Source organism: Natator depressus, chromosome 4, assembly GCF_965152275.1.
Source record: "Natator depressus isolate rNatDep1 chromosome 4, rNatDep2.hap1, whole genome shotgun sequence".
NCBI classification, from domain to species: Eukaryota; Metazoa; Chordata; order Testudines; family Cheloniidae; genus Natator; species Natator depressus.
Genome location: NC_134237.1, coordinates 33,115,743 through 33,134,149, shown reverse-complemented (window position 1 = coordinate 33,134,149; position 18,407 = coordinate 33,115,743). Strand labels below are relative to the sequence as shown.

Genomic DNA, 18,407 nt, shown 5'->3' with positions numbered 1-18,407 from the left:
TGCTGTAGCATTCCCAGTCACAGAATGCGTTTGGTGGTCTTTGGCAAATTAGTGTGTAAGTGCCCACATCACAACTGGTATTAATTGACACCTTTGCTGTCAGTTTTGGCAGAGAAAGATTCAAATGGGAACTGAGACAATTAGTCTTTCAATCCTAGGGGGTCCCTCCAAGTGAAAACTGAGACACACTGGTAGGGTACCATGGGGAAGTTTGAAATGCGAGTGATGTACACAGTTTTCAGTGGTAATTAGGGTTGTCACTCTAGCATCTTGCACTAGTATTAAATTCACATACTTAAAAATATATATTTTTACCATGTAGTCTGAAGAAGCAATGAACTCCACTGTAGAATTCTGGACCTCTGGCCGTTTATGAGGCTCCCCATAGGATCGTGTCAAAGGGTTATACATAAATTCTTCAGGAACTAAACAAAAATTATGAATCCAGAGTAAATTATTCACTGACAGATACACAGATTTTGTGCCTAATTACAAAAAGCAGCAATTAGACCATAAACATTTAATAAAGTATGTAAATAAGGAAACAATCCGTGTTGTGAAACCTAAATATCAAAGTTAAAGAACTGGAGGCAAGAATGTCTATTTTATTAACAACAAGGTACATGTATACTCTGTGCTTCCAGTGCCCTACAATGACATCTCAACATGTACTGTATTTATGAAACTGGTCATCATCTTTGACTGTTGTTAATTATGACCCTGACTTGACTGTGTATTATGCTAGTAGGCAGTGGGGAAAATTGCTTTTAAATTATATAGCTCAGGTTGTCCAATCTGATATGGTGCTCTCAGGCTCCTGACATGTTGCATGGTAGCCATCACTTGGGCAAAATATAGGTGCCTTTGACAAATGATTTAGATATTAAAAATCCCAGATATTCCAGGTGAAAGACATCTCGGTTGTTGATATAAATGCAAGACATCTTAAATACGTCAGGTAGATGCAAGAAACCAGCTACTTACCTCTGTAATGAAACTTACCATCATTAACTCGATAGCATAAGTTGCATTTCCACCTCCTTTGGTCAATGAAGGCAACAAAAGGGTTGATATATGTCCTACATGATCTGCACCTCACAATGGTGCTTGATGTTATTACAGGTAATTGCTAAAAAGTAAAACAATGAAAAGCTGTAGCAAAAAGGTTCCCAGTAAAATTTTTAGAGGACAGGATTGTGCAATATCTTAATCTTTGAAAGCTTCATAAAACCAAAATGTTCTGTTAATCTTGTCTCCCACTTTGTCCTTTTAGCTCATTTATATACAGTGCAATATTCACACCTTTATTAACATTCTCCCTTTACAATAGGAAGACATAATAAAGTATTATTTTGATTGAACCAGAATTTGATCTCACATACCAGTGTAAATCATGTGTTACACTTGTCTACAAAATGTTGGAGAGAAGAATCTGGTCTGATAATGGCCATTAATATATTTAGCTGGATAAAAGGAATCTGACTGATCACCATGACTGCAAGGGTCAGATGCAACCATTTTTATTGTAATTCTAGATAAGCAAACAACACAGCTGAAGTTAAGTTATGCAAGAATAGTTGTACATTTTGGATGATTGATGGCACTAGCAGTTGGATCTTGTGCCTGACAGAATACCCAAGATAGCCGAATACCCAAGTGGTATAGCTTCATGGTTTATTATATATAAGCAATAGTACTTGATACAGAGAGAGCCATAGGTTCTCATACGAAGTTAATGAGGACAAGAGTGGCTTAATGTATGTGCACACTTTCTCAAGCAATTTGGATATGCAAATTACTCTAAAATCTTAGTGCTGAACAATGTAAAATGACCAGAGAAATAGGAGGAGCTGATTCTTGCCCTGTTTCCTCAGAATTTGATCAGTTGTGCTTATTGAGAAGAGATTCCTGGAGGGGGTGGAATCCTTCAGATCTCTCCCCCAGTTCAAGTTCACCTTATAAATTAACAAGTCAGTAGGAAGTTACATTTTCCATTGTCTACACAGAAGACATTTTTGCAAGAGGCAAAACTTCAAATAGCTATTAAATTAAGAGGAAAAATCAATGTATGCAGGCATAGAGCACAAGACATGACATTTAAAAAATACCAAGGTAAGCTGTTCCCTCTGATGAAGCTTTAAATAAAAACAAACAAGCAAAAAAAGACAAATTTTCCCTGAACCACTCCAACCACACTAAGGTACATAAAAAGCCTTAATTATTGTAATTTGTAGTTTCTCTAAGTACTTTGTTCATCTTATTAGATGCTACATTTCATTTAAAAAAAAGGATGAAAGATTTACAGCCATAATATTTATTTTACAGCAACTGAATCAGTTCATCCTGTTACATTTAAGATAAAATTTTGAAACAATCAAAGAACAAACACCTGAACAGACAAGTTGAATAGAAATTCTACTGGAAAATAATTCCACACCGCCTGCTATTATTTAATCCCCAATAAGGCTTAGACAAGATAAGAAAGTACCACACAGTATAAAACAAAGCACTATGAGAAGATATTAAAAATAAAAAATATTTAAATTTTACCGTTAGGTCTCTGAACGGATGCAGCAGCAAACCCAAGGGAAGTTTAGCTTTGTTTAACAAAGCCTGAGTCTGTGGAATATTTGTCAGTGTACATCGAAATGAACTGGAAGGAAATCATACCAAAATTAGCTTGCAAAGCAAACTTGAGCACATAAGTTGTATTAGCATGCAACTATATTCTCTGCAATTCAAAGAGTTGTGAAATTTTAAATATTGCTAAACCTATTTTCAAAACAAACAGAAACCATTGCCTAAAACAGCAAAAGTCTCCTCCAGAAAGAATAATATTCAAAGGTAAGTAGGGCACCAAACAAAAAGCTGAGAAGTATTGCATTTCAATAGGCAATGCACATTGCAGCTATTACGGAGTTTTAAAAAAGAACAAACAAACAATTGTGGGGGGGGGGGGGTGAGAGAGGGAGCTAGTACCCAAAGTAATTTAAACTTTGAGTTGATATTTTCATTCATGATAAATATTTTCTGATCTCAGAACTCATTAAAGGAAAATTGTACTTGCTAGTTGTTGAAAAGTTATTTTAATGGGAGAAGGAATATAGGAGGATCTTAATGTTTCCTTCCCACAAAGAACTGTTATGAGTCATCCTCTTCTCTGATGGACATGGAACAGATGTGACTCCCTAAAAAACTTATTAATACCACTCAATATAGTAACCAAAAGGGAATAGCTCCAGACACACATAAGGAGTCCAGAAGAGGAGTACTGCCTCCAAAGTGCTCCAAGCATGGGACTGAATATGACCCACTTTAATTTCCCTCCTGCTCACAAAACAATACTTTTCCATTAGTCCACCAAATCGTTCCAAGTTTACATACTGGATTAAAGCTTCTTTCAGCATTACAACTAAGCTTTTTGGAGCAGAGACTTATTTTCCTTGTTTGCACGTGCCTGGCACAATGGGTCCCAACTTGGTTGAGGCCTTTATGCACTACTACAATTTAAATGTTTAATCATAATAATTATAATGTCTCTATTACTAATATACAAATGGATGGATTATTGTAGTGTGCCTGGTACGTCCTTCGAAAACTGCATGCTGGTGACTGGCAAGGCATTACTACATAAAATTTCCAAAGATTGCACTACTGTAGGTTACTATTTGCTTCAGATGCAAGCAAACATACTTAGACTGAAATATAAAGTCATTCAGGTTCTGGGTCCTGGCTACTTGAAAGACTGCCTCTCTCCTAAAGTGTTATCATCGCAGCTGAAATAAGTTGGGATCCTTTCCCTTCCAGTCTCTTGATTTGAATCCCAAGACATTCTCACCATAAGGAAGTTTGATTTGAAACTTGTTTCTTCCACTGATCTCCCAGAGACCAAGTCTGTTGGGCTGTTAGGGCACAGTGTAAAGCATCTCTCTTTCCTTAGGCTTTTGCCCAGCTTTAAGATTATGGGGTTATATCTTAATAACAGACCTTCCAGTGTTGACACCAATCACCAGTTACCTACAGTCAGGGATTTTTTTAGTGCTCGTCATTGGCTGAACATTGCTCCCACTGATGGCAATGGTAAAACTACCAATGACTTTACCAGGACCAGTTAGGCCAATGCTGGGTGATTTTGAAAATTCCACGCTTTAAAAAAAATAAAAATCAGAAACTGAGTATTTTTGATTTTTATAAGTTTTGCTTTTGCAATTGATCTCAATTTGTCTTTGTGACCACCACAAACGATGGTAAATAGATTTTATTGATGAGTAAAATGAGGCAAATAGAGGCTAAGTGATTTGCTCAATGTCAAAAGCAAATCAGTGGTAGAGTTGGGACTAGAATGCTGCCTAGTCTTATTTTGGTAAGCTTCATGAAGATTGTGTCAATAGCTACCTTATAAAATGTTCTCTTGATTTTAGAATGCCAGGGCCTTGAAATAAGAACAGTACATTGTTCCAGTAGAAAGGAATACCATAAGTTACTCAACAGTGACTTCCCCAAACATAAAGCAACAATATTGGTAGACTCTAAAAAGGTCCCATCTAATTGCCCTAAGAATAGTAGCCATAATGCTAAGCACTGATGGCAGGAGATATAAATTAGAAACAGCTTCAGTGTTCACACAGAAGTGAAGAGGACTTAACCTCTTTTCTCCAGACGAAACAGACTACACTGGTTGACCAGTGAAAGCAGAATACGGTGGTCAATTTCATCCCTTATACTTTTTTTGATTATTCTTAACTAAATTATGAAAGGTCACAGAAAAATGTTATGTCTAATATACCCAAAATTGAAAATAGTATACCTACTCTGGGCTGCAATTTAATTTTTTAAGGTCTGAATTCAAATTAGGCATAGGAGCTAGAACTGGAGAAACAGGAAGAATATTCCTATCTTGAGTAAGGTTTACTGGTCTCAAGCTTTCTGGCTGCTGAGAATGCTGTAGACTTAATCCTCCTAAGGTGGATGATAATTGGTTCACACCAGGATACTGCTGAAAAAAAATAAGAGCATTGCAAAACAGTTATACTACATGTTTAATGAACATAATGATTACATTATTCTTTCAGATCACCATTAAGGAAGATATACGAGTAGCTAATGATGAGAAGAGAATTGTAATTTTAAAGGGTTACACAAGGGGACAACCACTTCCCAGAATCTTAGCATATACTTCTTTGAATAGCGTTCAGTCTACAGCATGAAGTCAACATAAAAGATAATTTTACAGGAAGTGCATAATCCTCATTTTAAAGACACTCTTATTCAACATTGTCTAAAGAAACCTAGAGGTAAATCAGCTCAGATATTACAAGAAAACTGATATTTTCCCCCCTCTTCTAAAGATCTCACTTTTTTCTTTTTCCAAACCAGAAAAACAGGCTCTACATTTTATTTTCTCCCTCCAATCTGTGGTAAACCTCAGACTACGTCATGCATTCCCTTGTTCCTGTAGCATTTAGAAAGATTATTTTAAAATAAGTATTTGTAAAAGCTCTCTCAATTTAAAAAACTCGAATTCGATTAGGTTTTTGTTTTAAAGTTAAAAAATGCTTTAATTTCATTACACAACTGTCTGAAGTCAAGGAACTGTAGTATTATCACAAAGAAGGCTGTAAAACATCTCTTAAAAAAACATCTCTTAAAAAACATCGCTTTGGCTCTAATCTTAGTTTCTAGGTGAATGCCCAATTGTCTTTTATTAATAAAGTATGGAGGGGTGAAGACTATGAACCAAGCACAAAAAGGGAAACGTTAGGTTAAACAGAGCTACACTTTCCTTTTCCTTTAGAAGAATTTTCGCGTATACTAACCATTCTGCATTCCCCAAAGTGAAGAAGTACTCTCTTTTGGTTATGACTGTCATCTAGTACTGCTGTACACAGACCAATGGGAAATTTGGATTGTATATCGGGAAATTACTTGTCTTCCTCCTTATTGAATGTTTAACTAATAAATCTTCAGTTTCTTTCTCCTTCAAAAATAACAATTTAATAAAAGCTTAAATATTAAATTTAAAAAGGGTTTTCTGTTTTTGTTTTAAACTAAAAGTTAAAAAGTAATTGCATGGGCTACAGCAATTTGTTGGTCCTCTCCCCAATAATTCAAGTAGCCATCTCATTCATTATTTTGAATTCAGAGCTACTACATTAATATTCAGACTTGCTTGATATTTACAGTTCTTACATTTAAAACTGTACTCATATTTTTAAAATAGACCATTGGGAACTATGTCAAAGGCACATCACTATAAGCTTTACAAAAGGATTGAAAAGAAACATCAAATAATTTCTCAATTAAAAATCTCACTTGTGGATATTGCTGAAACCCAGAATGGTGCCCTGGATTACTGGGCTGCATAGCAGAAGTAGGTGGTGCTGCATTCTGGTATCCAGGTTGAAGAGTTGGATATCCGTAACCAAAGGGCTTAGGAGTCCTTGATGTCTGAGGAGTAGGAGCTGGACTACTTGTCACAGAATTTGTTTCTAGGATAGGGAAAACAAATATTTTTTAAAATTGTCTATTGCATTTAAATAAAATAAGAAGCAAAATACCAGCAGCTGATCATGAGAATAATGCTTTTGTTAATTATAAAGAAAATTCAAAAATTTCTCTGCATTGATCAAATGGATATCGTAAAACCGCAGAAAAAAAAAAGTTTCATCTTACTGTCAGTACCCAGGGCAATACGCTGGGGAGCACTGTCTCCTAACTCTACTTCAAATCTATTTGTCTTCTAACTCTCCTCTGCACTTAATTAAATGCACCTCACCTACTAAGCAATTGGAACTTCATAATGTCATTTTATAATTGCCCCTTTTTAATAGAAAGGTAAGAGTAAATATATTGCAAAAATATAAAAAATAAGATCTCCTTAATTACAATTTTTTCTCCAAGACTGATCTTGCTCCCAAATCTCCCCTGCCCTGCTAACTGCACCAAGACCTATTGATCTGTAGCCTCTCCTAGTCACCCATGATGAGATTTAGCTAATTCTGTCTTCAAGGGTGTACATGGGATTTCTGTTGAAGTCAATGTAAGCCCCGCATGTGTATCCCAGGACAGAATTTGGCCCAACCATTTTAAAAGGCTGAATTATTTGCAGCATGCAGGTCCCAACTCAGATAGTTTGTTACAAAGTGGTAAGGAGAGGTAGACTGGGCAAGAAACAGAAGCATAGCGTACTGATTATAGACTGATGTCTCAATAGCTCTCAGAGGGGAAAAAACAGCAGTTTTGAAACTGGCACATCTCAGCAACTTTAACATGTGGAACAATATACCTTAAACTATCACCTACTGCCAGGGTGAATAGAGGCTAGAAGGTCTACCTGGAGTAGAGGCATGGCAGTGCAAGTCACCTGCAACATCCACACTAAGGGGCAAGAGTTGGCCTGTGCAAGCCTGGAAAGTTGACAAGGCCAGAGAATCTGCGGACAGTCGCAGAGAAATTTAAACCTGGCACCCTCATCCCCCCGCAAAAACGTAAATTCTCTCAAGCAGGGGATGCCACCAGGAAAGATTCAAAGTTGACATGAGTAAGATGGTACTCAACTCTATGGTGCTATATAAATGTTTTGTAATAAACAACAAGCCAGCTTAATTGGGAATCACACATTTTAATATATAATGGATGTCTCATTGCTGATGACAGAAAGTGAGGCAGTAAAGATAAGCAGGAATCCATGATGGGATTCCATGAAAGGGAATCTAGAGTAAGAGGAAATGGGTGATGTTTTTTAAAAACAACAACCTGAAAAACTAGAACTGTATATTATACAAGTAGCATTTTTCTGTTTTGTTATACCTTAACAATTCAGAATTAGCATGCAACAAAGCGCTCACCTGGGTAGCCACCTCCTTCAAGAGCATCATAATTGTTGATAACAGGAGAGGCACTGCTAGTAGTGGAGGAGCTGTCAATAGCTAAAAATAAATACAAAAATAAAACAAAGATTTGCTTTAAGCAATGGCAAGCTTCTGTGAGGACAGGGCTTCAGAGAACATTGTTTCTTAAACTTCTGGTAAGAAACTGTTAAATATTGTACTAAGAATCCAAAGTTACTGCTATTGGAAAATACAAAGATCATACCTAAATGTAGCCAATTTGGTATTCAGAAAATATGGAAAAAAGCAACAAATGGATAAGGACAAAAATAAAATTAAAATGATTTAAAAGAGGTTTTTAGACAACCATTTCTAAATTCTTTTTAATCTAAAAGAGTTCAGGTAATTTAAAAATATTTCTATTTATACTGCCTCAATGGCAGCATTCAGCACTCCCATATCATACAAGATGTTCAATGGTCTTCAAAGGGAGTTTTGCCTTAGTTGAAAGGGCTGGATAGAGTATTTTGAAGCAACCTTTGCATCTGAAATTTTCCAATGTCCCTCCTTTTGTATGCTGTTGTAATAAAGAGGCTTGTCTTATTGTTAAATAATAAGCAATATTCAGTAGAGCTTTTGCAAAAGTTCTCTGCCCTAGCTGTAACAGACGAAAATTGGTGCAGCCAAAAGGCATACCTAAAACACACTAATAAAAGAAGTCAAGTAAAGAGTACTTTAAAAAAATTTCTTGGACTACTGATGCATAATTCTTCCTAGTGCCACACTTATTCTCTATTTAACTGATTATCTGGATTGTAATACATTAAATGAAAATAAGAAAATGTTTTAAAAGCATTTGTGTTAGTACATTTTCATATACATTTGCCACAAGAAAGGGACAGGAGAGTAGAGAGATTTTGTGTGCTTGCTCCTTAGAAACAAAAACACAAACAGATAATTCTGGCCTCTGAAATCTGGTATCTGAACTACAAGTCACAAAATACAACACAAAGAAAAAAATAGTTCATGTAAGAGTTCAGCCAAAACAAAGGCACATACAATCCTTCCTTCCTAGTGAAGCCAAAGTGGGTTTCAGGAACACATTAATGGAGAGAGCATGCTGGCTTGGCAAACTAGAATGGGGAAAGTGTTCCATGCACAGGAGCAGAGTGAAATGCATCTCGGAGACAACATTACTAGTAACATGGAGACACCACTGTTGTAAAGATTACTTCGGCATTTCAATTATAACTATTTCTATGAAATTTTTAAGTAGGGTGTAAAACAAGGCTTAAATTCAACATTAAAATCAGTTACTCTTAGGAACAAAGTTTTACTTCCCTCTTTAAAAAAAATATTTTTTTAAAAAGTACAGTGTTAATTAAAAATAACAAACTTGTGAATTTAGTAAACACCTTCCTTTGTTATATGCACTTATGAGCTTGAAAAACATTTCTTTCCCTATCAAGTTCTCTCTTTTTTCCCCCAATCAGGTGAAAAATCCTAGGAGCTGAAGCAAACAAGATTCTTGTTGATTCAGCAGCATAGCTTCTGTAAGTTTGGTTAACCACTGCTAATTAAAAGCCAAAAGGGGAGCTTATTTCCACACCCAACAAAATATGGTAGGTATAGATCTAGGATTTTTTTCAATGAATATATGTTCTTTGCACCAGGAAGCCAGTTTTACTTAAATATATATAAAAAATACTAAGAGGACACTACCACCCAACTATAATCATTTTAAGGTAGGTCAAGTTTTGTGAATGTTCTGATGTTACAGGTTAGTTGTAGAATATATTTCTTATTTATTCAACTGTAAATTGGATTCCATAAAATTTATTTGTGGCACCTTAGAGACTAAGGAATTTATTTGAGCATAAGCTTTCGTGAGCTACAGCTCACTTCATCGGATGCATACTGTATATATGTATATGCATATTCATATATACAGTATGCATCCGATGAAGTGAGCTGTAGCTCACGAAAGCTTATACTCAAATAAATTGGTCAGTCTCTAAGGTGCCACAAGTACTCCTTTTCTTTTTGCGAATACAGACTAACACGGCTGTTACTCTGAAACATAAAATTTATTCTATCAATCCACATGATCAATCAGATATCAAATCAATTTGCACTAGTCACTCATTAAGATTTTACTATGTAATGATCAGACTATATGGCAGAATAAAGCACAGACACTTCAAAGCTTTACTTTAATGAATGCATAGCAAAAACTGATTGCTATGAATAATGTGGCTAAAGCATGAAATATATCTATCTCAATGTGTAGCACTCTAATTAGGTAGTGCTGGCATAAAATCAATAACTATGAAGCAGAAATTAATATATATATATATTTTAATGGATACAATAAAGTCAAAATACATATCTCCAAAGAACAGTGTGAGGATCTTTGAGAGATGAATGACAGCTTGGAAGCACAAACGTTAACTTTTTTTTCTTTCCCCCCAGTGTCACATTAAAAATGTAATTAAATCTGAATTATTTTTGGTTTCTTCTACAAAAGTTCTCCAGGCCAACTCTGGGAGAAAGATACAGTATGAAAGAGGTTTATAGTTGGAGAGAAATATCTCAGGTTCTCTGTTTAACAGTTCTACTAATAAGTATAACATGATGAAAATAAGAATACGACTCCTCATATCCTATGAGAAACATTTGACTCCATCGCCCTGAAGATCTTTTATGTACTGTTCTTACCCCCTGAAAAATTCATCAGAGTCTCAAGATATACTGAGAATTCTGAGGGGTCTACAGATTTCTTCCCCATTGCAAGGCATATTTTGTTGACTGCACTACTCCATACTATTATTCTGACATGTTGCATTTTACCGAAACCAACCTACGACTGGGATCGGATTCAGCAAGGTACTTACACATTCATTTGACTTCAATAGGAATCCTCACATGCTTAAGTTTAGTCACTTATCTTGCTGAATCAGGATTATAACAACATTCATTTCTTTGTATACCTTACATATTAGTAACAGAGTTCCCTCCACATTACTGACTCTTCCAGTATCATGTACTAAGTGACTCGAACACCAGTGTACAAGATAACCATCAGTACAATATACACAAAATGTCATTGATATCATGAACTGTAATGTTGCCATCAGGTTCTGTGGTTTGTTCTGCAATCACTGCAGCTGGAATTTGAGACACTTTTGTAACCAGATTTGTAAACTGGTTGCACAAGGAACTATCTATTTTGTACCTCTGACTCATCAGTTCAATACAGTGAAATCTAAGAAACAGACCTACTATTAAAGTCCCCTACACGCAATATCTAGTCTCAGTAAAATAAAGTGACATTTTGTTGCCATTGCTTTAATGGCATTATTCTGCTTTAAGTGATGGAGCAGTAGTTCTCAAACTTTTGTACTGGTGACCTATTCCACATAGCAAGCCTCTGAGTGCGACCCCCCTTATAAATTAAAAACAAACACTTTCTTATATGTTTAACACCATTATAAATGCTGGATGCAATTTTGGGGTGGAGGCTAACAGCTTGCGACCCCCCCATGTAATACCTTGTGACCCCGAGGGGTCACGACCCACATTTTGAGAACCCCTGTGATAGAGGGGCCAATTCTGTTCCCATTGAAGTCAACAGAAGCAGTGAGCCTAGAGTTAAGTAGTGCTATTTGTGAGAATAAACTTCTAAATTTAGACAAAAAAAACAACAAAAAAAACTTACAATGAACATCTAATGACCAATGTAAAAATATTATTGGTTAAAAAAACTGATCATGCTAGTAACACAATTATACATATTTTACAACCTTTCTTCAGCACCACTTCTAAGTATGTAACAAACTAGAGAATCAGATTACATAGAGAGCAATTGTTACAAAGAACAATTTAGCAGAAAATATTCCTCAGATCTATAAAATAAGCTAGGGATAAACTTAATTTAAAATTAAGCAGGATAAAGATTTAATTTAAGATCATTCACCAACAAACTTGTATTCTGCTTTTATTCAATTTTAATTTTCAAGAACACTGAAGACTAAACGGATTAACTTAATTTCATTCAGAAACAGATGCTGGCCTCTGCAAAATGCTAAAAATTAGCTTTTTTGGGGGGGGGGGAGGGGGGGAATACATGGTAGATTGTAAAACCAATCTTTTTCTTTGGAAGAGGAGGGGAAAACATTGCCTTTTTGTTAAGCGAATTCTCCAGGAACACTTCTTGCTGTTCGGTTAAATGCTTACTGAACAAAAGACTTTCTATGAAAAGCATCCTCCAACTGAACTCAATGGGCAGGATACATGAGCTGGTGTAAGATACAAGGAAACAAATCAAAGGCAAGAAATTATTCTCAAAATATCCTTCTAAATCACTGCAGAAAACAAACTTCTACACAGCATTCACAGCAGAGTAAAACCTTCATGAGTAACAGCCTGACTAGCGTGTTTTTCAAAAGAGGCAGTTGCAGGAACAGTATATCAAGACTACGATGACTGGTAAAAGCATAGAAATAGGCTTCCAATGTGGCTCCTGTACGTTGTTACAGAGAAGTAACCATTCTCTCCACTCCCAAAGCAGTGAATGTCCTCATGAAATAAGCCTAAATTGAGCATGGAGCCTCTTCAGCTTTTAACAGCAGGACTTCCTAGTAGTCCTCAAAACCAACAGCACACGCAGTAGTACACTATACAAGAGGTTGCATATGTCTACCAGTAGGATGAATCAATGGCTACATATCTTTCTCTCTCAAGAGGGCTCTCTGAAAGAAGATATTTAGCACTCTCCTCACCATCAAGGCTGTAGATCTACTTCTCTTTTAGGGTTCATGCAGAGCAAGGAAAATAAATAATGACCTGAAAAAATATCATGACCTGAGGAACTATCAGAAAACATGGAACTAGTTTTGAAACTAAACCATTCTGATAAAAAATAAACATGGATCCTTGCAGTGAAAAGCCTGAAACTCCCAACAATCCTACCCAAACAAACTGCCATAAGAAAAACAGTTTTCAAAGTAAGTGACCTCTCTAAAATTATTCACCAGGGTCCGGGGAGAGATAATCCATAAAGACAAGCAGGATTAAGACTCCACAAGAAAAAGGGAAGACACCTCTGGTCTCACTTTATCTGCCACCCTAAATACTTTCAGGTAAGTGCCTGTGGACAAATACTCTACTACACATAATTAAGGCTCCCTTATGAAACTGCCCAAAACCGATACTCTGTTACTTTTTTTTTTTTTTTAAGGAAATGAAATATCACAACAAAGGTTGAGTGGAGAAGGGCAGAAGTGTGCCGAATACTGAAGCGCTAACATTTTGCAATAGACTGTGGAGATGAACTACTTGTGGGCCAACAGAAACATGGCAATCACTTTCTCAAAGATCTATATTTTTCTTTATAAAGACTGTCCTCCCAAAAGCCATGCCATACTGGTCACTGGCATATCAGAAAAGGAGAGGATGATCTTGAGCTTAAGTCACTAGACTGAGAATACCTCAGGAGTTTTACTGTTTTCCTTTCTCTGCCTCCTAAAACTGAACAGACTTGTCTTTCCTGATACTGGACAGTACTAGAGAAACACAGGACAGGTTCTGTATACAGTTATTGACGTAAAAATAATAATATTTACCACATGACAATATATTTTACTTTACTGCAGTATTTACAATGTTCCCTATACTTAGAAGGAGAAATATAAAAAAAACTGATAAATTTAACTCATAGGTGGTAAAACATCTACATGTATAACTGTAACAGACCTAAACCAACCATCATCCAAAAGCTCTACATCCAGACACATTCCATTAGAACATTACAAGTTTGCTGAAAGTTAGAATACTGAAATTAAAACAGCCTCAAAGTGCAACCGTTACACTATAAAATACGAAGATGCATGTTACCTCAGGGGAAAAAACATTGTACTGAGCAATTTCCAATTACTACACTCCATTTTTAACTACCATATTCATATAAGAGTTGGAAATTTTCCCTCAGCTTGCTAGGTGTCTGAAGAATTGCAACTACTTTTGGGATTAAATTTTTAATTTTAATAATTCAAGGAGGTGGAAATACGAAGACAAAACTTGGGTAGGAAAAAAGCAATATACTGGTGTAAAGCTAAAGCAGACCTGCTTCCTCATCCTCCTCATCCTCTTCCTCATCATCTGAACTTGATGACAAGGGAGCTGGTGCAGAGCTAGCTTGATTATTAACATATCCACCATACTGCATGCCTGTGAAGTGGAAAGCACAAACACAAGAGTCAAACAGACAAGAAAGATGAGAAACAAAAGTCACAAATCATTGCATTAAAAGTGAGAGAAATCAGGCATTCCAGAGAACATCTTAACATGCAAGTGATGAAAGTTCATTAAAGTCTAAGAGAGCTAGATAATTTCTGTAAGTAGTTTAGCACAAGCAGCTTTTTAGTGAACTAGTTTGGTTCAGCATTAGTAGTGCCTAAGGAAAACTAGTAGGAAGGAAAATATATATATTATAAAGAATGAAACATTTTTCCTCTGGACAAAGAAAGAGTAAGTTTGCTCGGCAAACTTGCCCTTTTAAAAAAGGATTCTCTAAATTCTTTAGTATTTTGCAGTTTAGCAAGAAGAGCAATGAAATGTACCATTGCCTCACCGTATAAGAGCACATATGTTCCACCTTTCCGTGTTTTCCATCACACTCTTACCATGCATTTTAAACAAGATATGCAAGCTTAATAAGTGTTAGTACTACTGTGCCGGTTGACTTGGTCAAGACTGTCAAAAATGAGGGCCTAAAGCTAGGCTCGTAAGTCCATATTTAGGCACCTACATACATGGCCTGATTTTCAAAAGCACTGAGCACCCAAGAACATCACCACAGAACATTCTACAAACTGTAACCAACAGTTTTTAATACAATAGGTACCGTACACAAATACAAACAATACACAAGGCACTAGATACATATAGTGTGCAAACACGTGTTGTATAGCAATGTTAACTACTGATCAGGTGACGCTTAGTGTGTGCAGAACTACTGACTTGACTTTAACTACGCAAGTACTCAAAATTTTGAACATCTGTTGATTTTATAGATGCAACTTACCATAGTCTTCCTCTTGGCAGCCCATTGGACTACTATGCTTTAAAAAAAATTAACTCAGACACTTCCAAAGTTTTGAAGAGTTCTGTGGTTTGCTAATAGAAGTGCCGAATTTAAAGTGGACTAGTATACCACATATGAAACATGAAAACATATTTAACATTCTATTACAATAAAATTGTTGCAGATAAATCATTTTCACGCTGGCATTCATGTATACATACAATGATGTGTATATGTAATGACATTCAATTACTAACTCAAACTGTTTTAACTGTTGTACAGTGAGCCATATTAACATGTATTTTATTAAAATACACAAGCTAGCCATCACATCATTCTACTTTAAAAAGATTCTCAAATGAACAAATCAGGAGTATTTAAATTATACTTATTACAACCCAGCAGGGTCAGTTTGAAGAGCAGCTACTGAGCCAATGGAAGAGGTAATAAGAAATCAAAGAGAATACCAGAACACTGTCTGGCCATGCCAGAAGAAAGACAGGAGTCTGTGGATATGGTTTAATTAGGCCGCAATTTTATTCACTTAATATATTTTCAAGTACCTGGCAAAAAGTAGCACAATGCAGGCATTTCCCTAATCATTTCCACCTAATGCCCAACCTGGTTTCAGCCATCCTGTTGCTGGACCCCCACCATTCTCCCGTCATATGAGATAAAAGGGGCTATAAAAGGAGGGAGGTCCTTTCCCTGCTGTATCAGCCTTAAACAGAAAAAAAGAGGGTGCTAAGCTTCCCACTGTAGCAGACTTAGGAGCCCCAAATACCCCTTTACTCAGCTTTCTTAAGTGATGCTTCCCTTCAAATCGTTTAACAATCCATTTCATCCAAGAACCATATCCTTTACATAACGAGTACATTTATGCCTGGCTACCTCCTCCCACCCTGTCCCTGACAGGTTCCTAGATATTGACTGATTCCTCCCTTAATATTAGAGAAATAGGTGTACTCAATTTTCCCTGAATAATTCAGGTGTCACTAAGATATGTCCCAATGAGAAATTATCAAACTCCCTTGATTACAAATGAATTTATCCACCTCCTTTTCCACATACCTCCCCATTATATTGACCCAAGGAGGATTCATGGCCCCCTTCTATATCCTACATTGCAACATGTCAGACCAAATAATTGTCACCCCAGGAAACAACTCCTGGATCTGCACCACATCCCTCTTAACTCTGAGCATCAGTTGAACCCTCTTATGCCTTCACAAATAGTTTTCAACGAAGAAAATAATAACTGCAACCAGTTTCTGTTCCTAGGCTTCCAAAGAGTGTACAAGGGGCATCAACTGTTCCCATAGCATGCTCTGCCATCCACATTAGCTCAGGACTGCCACCCTACCTAGACACAGATGTGAACTGCCAGATGAGCTGAAAGCCCACTTGTGCACCCAGTATACAATATTGTACCTACAGATCCACACCACTGCTTGCTTGGTCCATTTGCATGATTCTGAAATTGGAAACAGTAAAATTAGTTCAGATTCTCTACCTGGGGTCTCACATATGTCCCACATGCATTTGAATGTCATTGCTCAATTGCCAGAATAGCCCTCGCCCTAGCTATTGAAGTCTGGAATGAGTGGGGGCCAAATTATGCACCAGTAATGTCAACTCTAAAAGCCCTTTTCTGAAAGCTGTAAGAAGCTGGTATGTTGCGAGGGGCCTTCCATCACCAAGAATAAAGAGGGGGTCCTCTCCAATCAGTCTCATCTCAGTTTAAAGTCCTTAATGCACCTAGTGGGCATATTCTGGCTTCACTCCCCTCCTGTAGTATGATGGACTCACCTCATCCCCTGAACAGTTTTCAATATCCTCAGGGTCAAGACAATTGATTGTACCTCCCACCTGTAAATTGCTCCACTCTAAAGCCCATTTCAAAGCATCCTTCACTGACCCAAGCACTAGCTCACTCATCTAAAAGCTCCAAAAAAACTACCAGGAATGCAGTCTTGAACAAGGCTGACTCTTGTCTGCTTCTGCATATTTGCGTGAGAACCCGAACCAAATCCCCAAGTGTCTGAACAGTGACTGGACCACAGCAATCCTCTCTGGGACCCATGTCTTGAGGCTATGCTACTAAAAACCTCTTTATGCCCAATACACGATGTTGGCATTTTGTGTGGAAAGCCTCCAGCTTTGCCCAGTCTCAGCGGCATAGTGTCCTGTTTCGCAACCGTCCTACAGTACGGAAAGGATACAGCTCGAATAGATCTTGAACTGGGTTGTCATGCCGAGATGATGTTGATTCCATATTCATTGTAAATGTCCCTTGGCAGACACTGTGATGCCCATCTGATGGAGAACCTGTTTGAGAGCTGGAATGAACTGGTGAGTACAGACCCCAAATAGCAAAAGCTGGCGACTGCTTCGACAGTTGGGAGTCATGGGTGGACCCGGTCCTAGATTTTGCAGCTTCGTCTTTGACCACAGAACATGGAGGCTAACCTTAGCTGACTCCTCCTCCATTTGCTGGAGTGCCTCACGAAACCTGCTGGGGCTCTGTACTAGAAGAACAGGCGTAAGAACAACGTCATCGGCGTAGTCAAGGTCTGAGAGTGAGAGATCACCAATCTTCATGCCTATGGACCTGACAGAATACTATATTATGAAATCCATTGCCCGACAAAAGAGTGCAGGGGCCAAGACAGCCCTGTCTGACACCAGACACTGATTCAAAAAGGTGCCGACATCTGATTCCCTAAACGTACACGGGCAGTGGTTCCATTATGCAACTCACTAATCAAGTCCAGCAGAGTGTTTGGGACACCTACGTCCTTTAAGGCCTTCCATAGCACAACTTGGTCAACTGACTCAAACAAAGCCTTAAGATCGACATATGCTACATGCAGGGGCTCCTTGAACTCATGGTGTATCTCCAACAACAAGCAGAGGGCCAAAATGGCGTCTAATTGGACCTGTTCCTTGTAAAGCCTGAGTGTTGGGGGCAATGCTTCTAATGTAGCAGGGGCTCCAAATGGGCCAGCAGAACATACACAAGCACCTTCCCTGGCATGGACAACAAGGTGATTGGGCTGTAGCTCTTACTTTATAAGATCAAGGGACCACGCAGTGAATGTGAGATCACAATACCGTCCTTCCAGGCAGTTGGCAAGGTTCCAGTTCTCCACATCAAACGAAAGATGGCCAGAAGTGATTCCGCTACAGAGTCAATAGCACATTTTAGCAGCTCTCGGGAATGGCTGAGCATCCGTTTTCAGTTAGCAGATGGCACACTTCATCCAATGTTGGTGATCAGTACAAGTATCTGGGTCTGAAACCACAGTGGCTGTCAAAACGTCCAGCTCTGAACAAGCTGCAGCTGGAGGGCGATTCAGGGCCCTGTGATAATGTTCCACCCAGCGTGAAAGGATGTTGCCATCTAATTTACATGAATGGCCTTGGCGGTCATTCAAGATCCCTTTCATAGTAACTACCTCTTGACCGCCAAGGTTGCAGATCATGCAGAATGC

At 37.6% G+C, this 18,407-nt stretch overlaps 1 protein-coding gene across 2 annotated transcripts in view; it reads right to left on the bottom strand.

Annotated features, from left to right (window-relative positions):
* The window catches only part of SEC24B (SEC24 homolog B, COPII coat complex component), an 83,106-nt gene that overhangs the window by 42,068 nt on the left and 22,631 nt on the right, over nucleotides 1-18,407 (bottom strand). Inside the window, exons 4-10 of one of the 2 annotated variants that reach the window (XM_074950734.1) lie at nucleotides 13,953-14,057; nucleotides 7,848-7,928; nucleotides 6,313-6,488; nucleotides 4,812-4,996; nucleotides 2,551-2,653; nucleotides 1,003-1,129; nucleotides 316-425 (exon numbers count right to left, since the gene is read on the bottom strand). In XM_074950734.1, the coding sequence (XP_074806835.1) occupies nucleotides 316-425; nucleotides 1,003-1,129; nucleotides 2,551-2,653; nucleotides 4,812-4,996; nucleotides 6,313-6,488; nucleotides 7,848-7,928; nucleotides 13,953-14,057 (887 nt within the window). The remainder of the gene's footprint in view (nucleotides 1-315; nucleotides 426-1,002; nucleotides 1,130-2,550; nucleotides 2,654-4,811; nucleotides 4,997-6,312; nucleotides 6,489-7,847; nucleotides 7,929-13,952; nucleotides 14,058-18,407) is intronic. The other variant, XM_074950735.1, reaches the window with a different exon arrangement.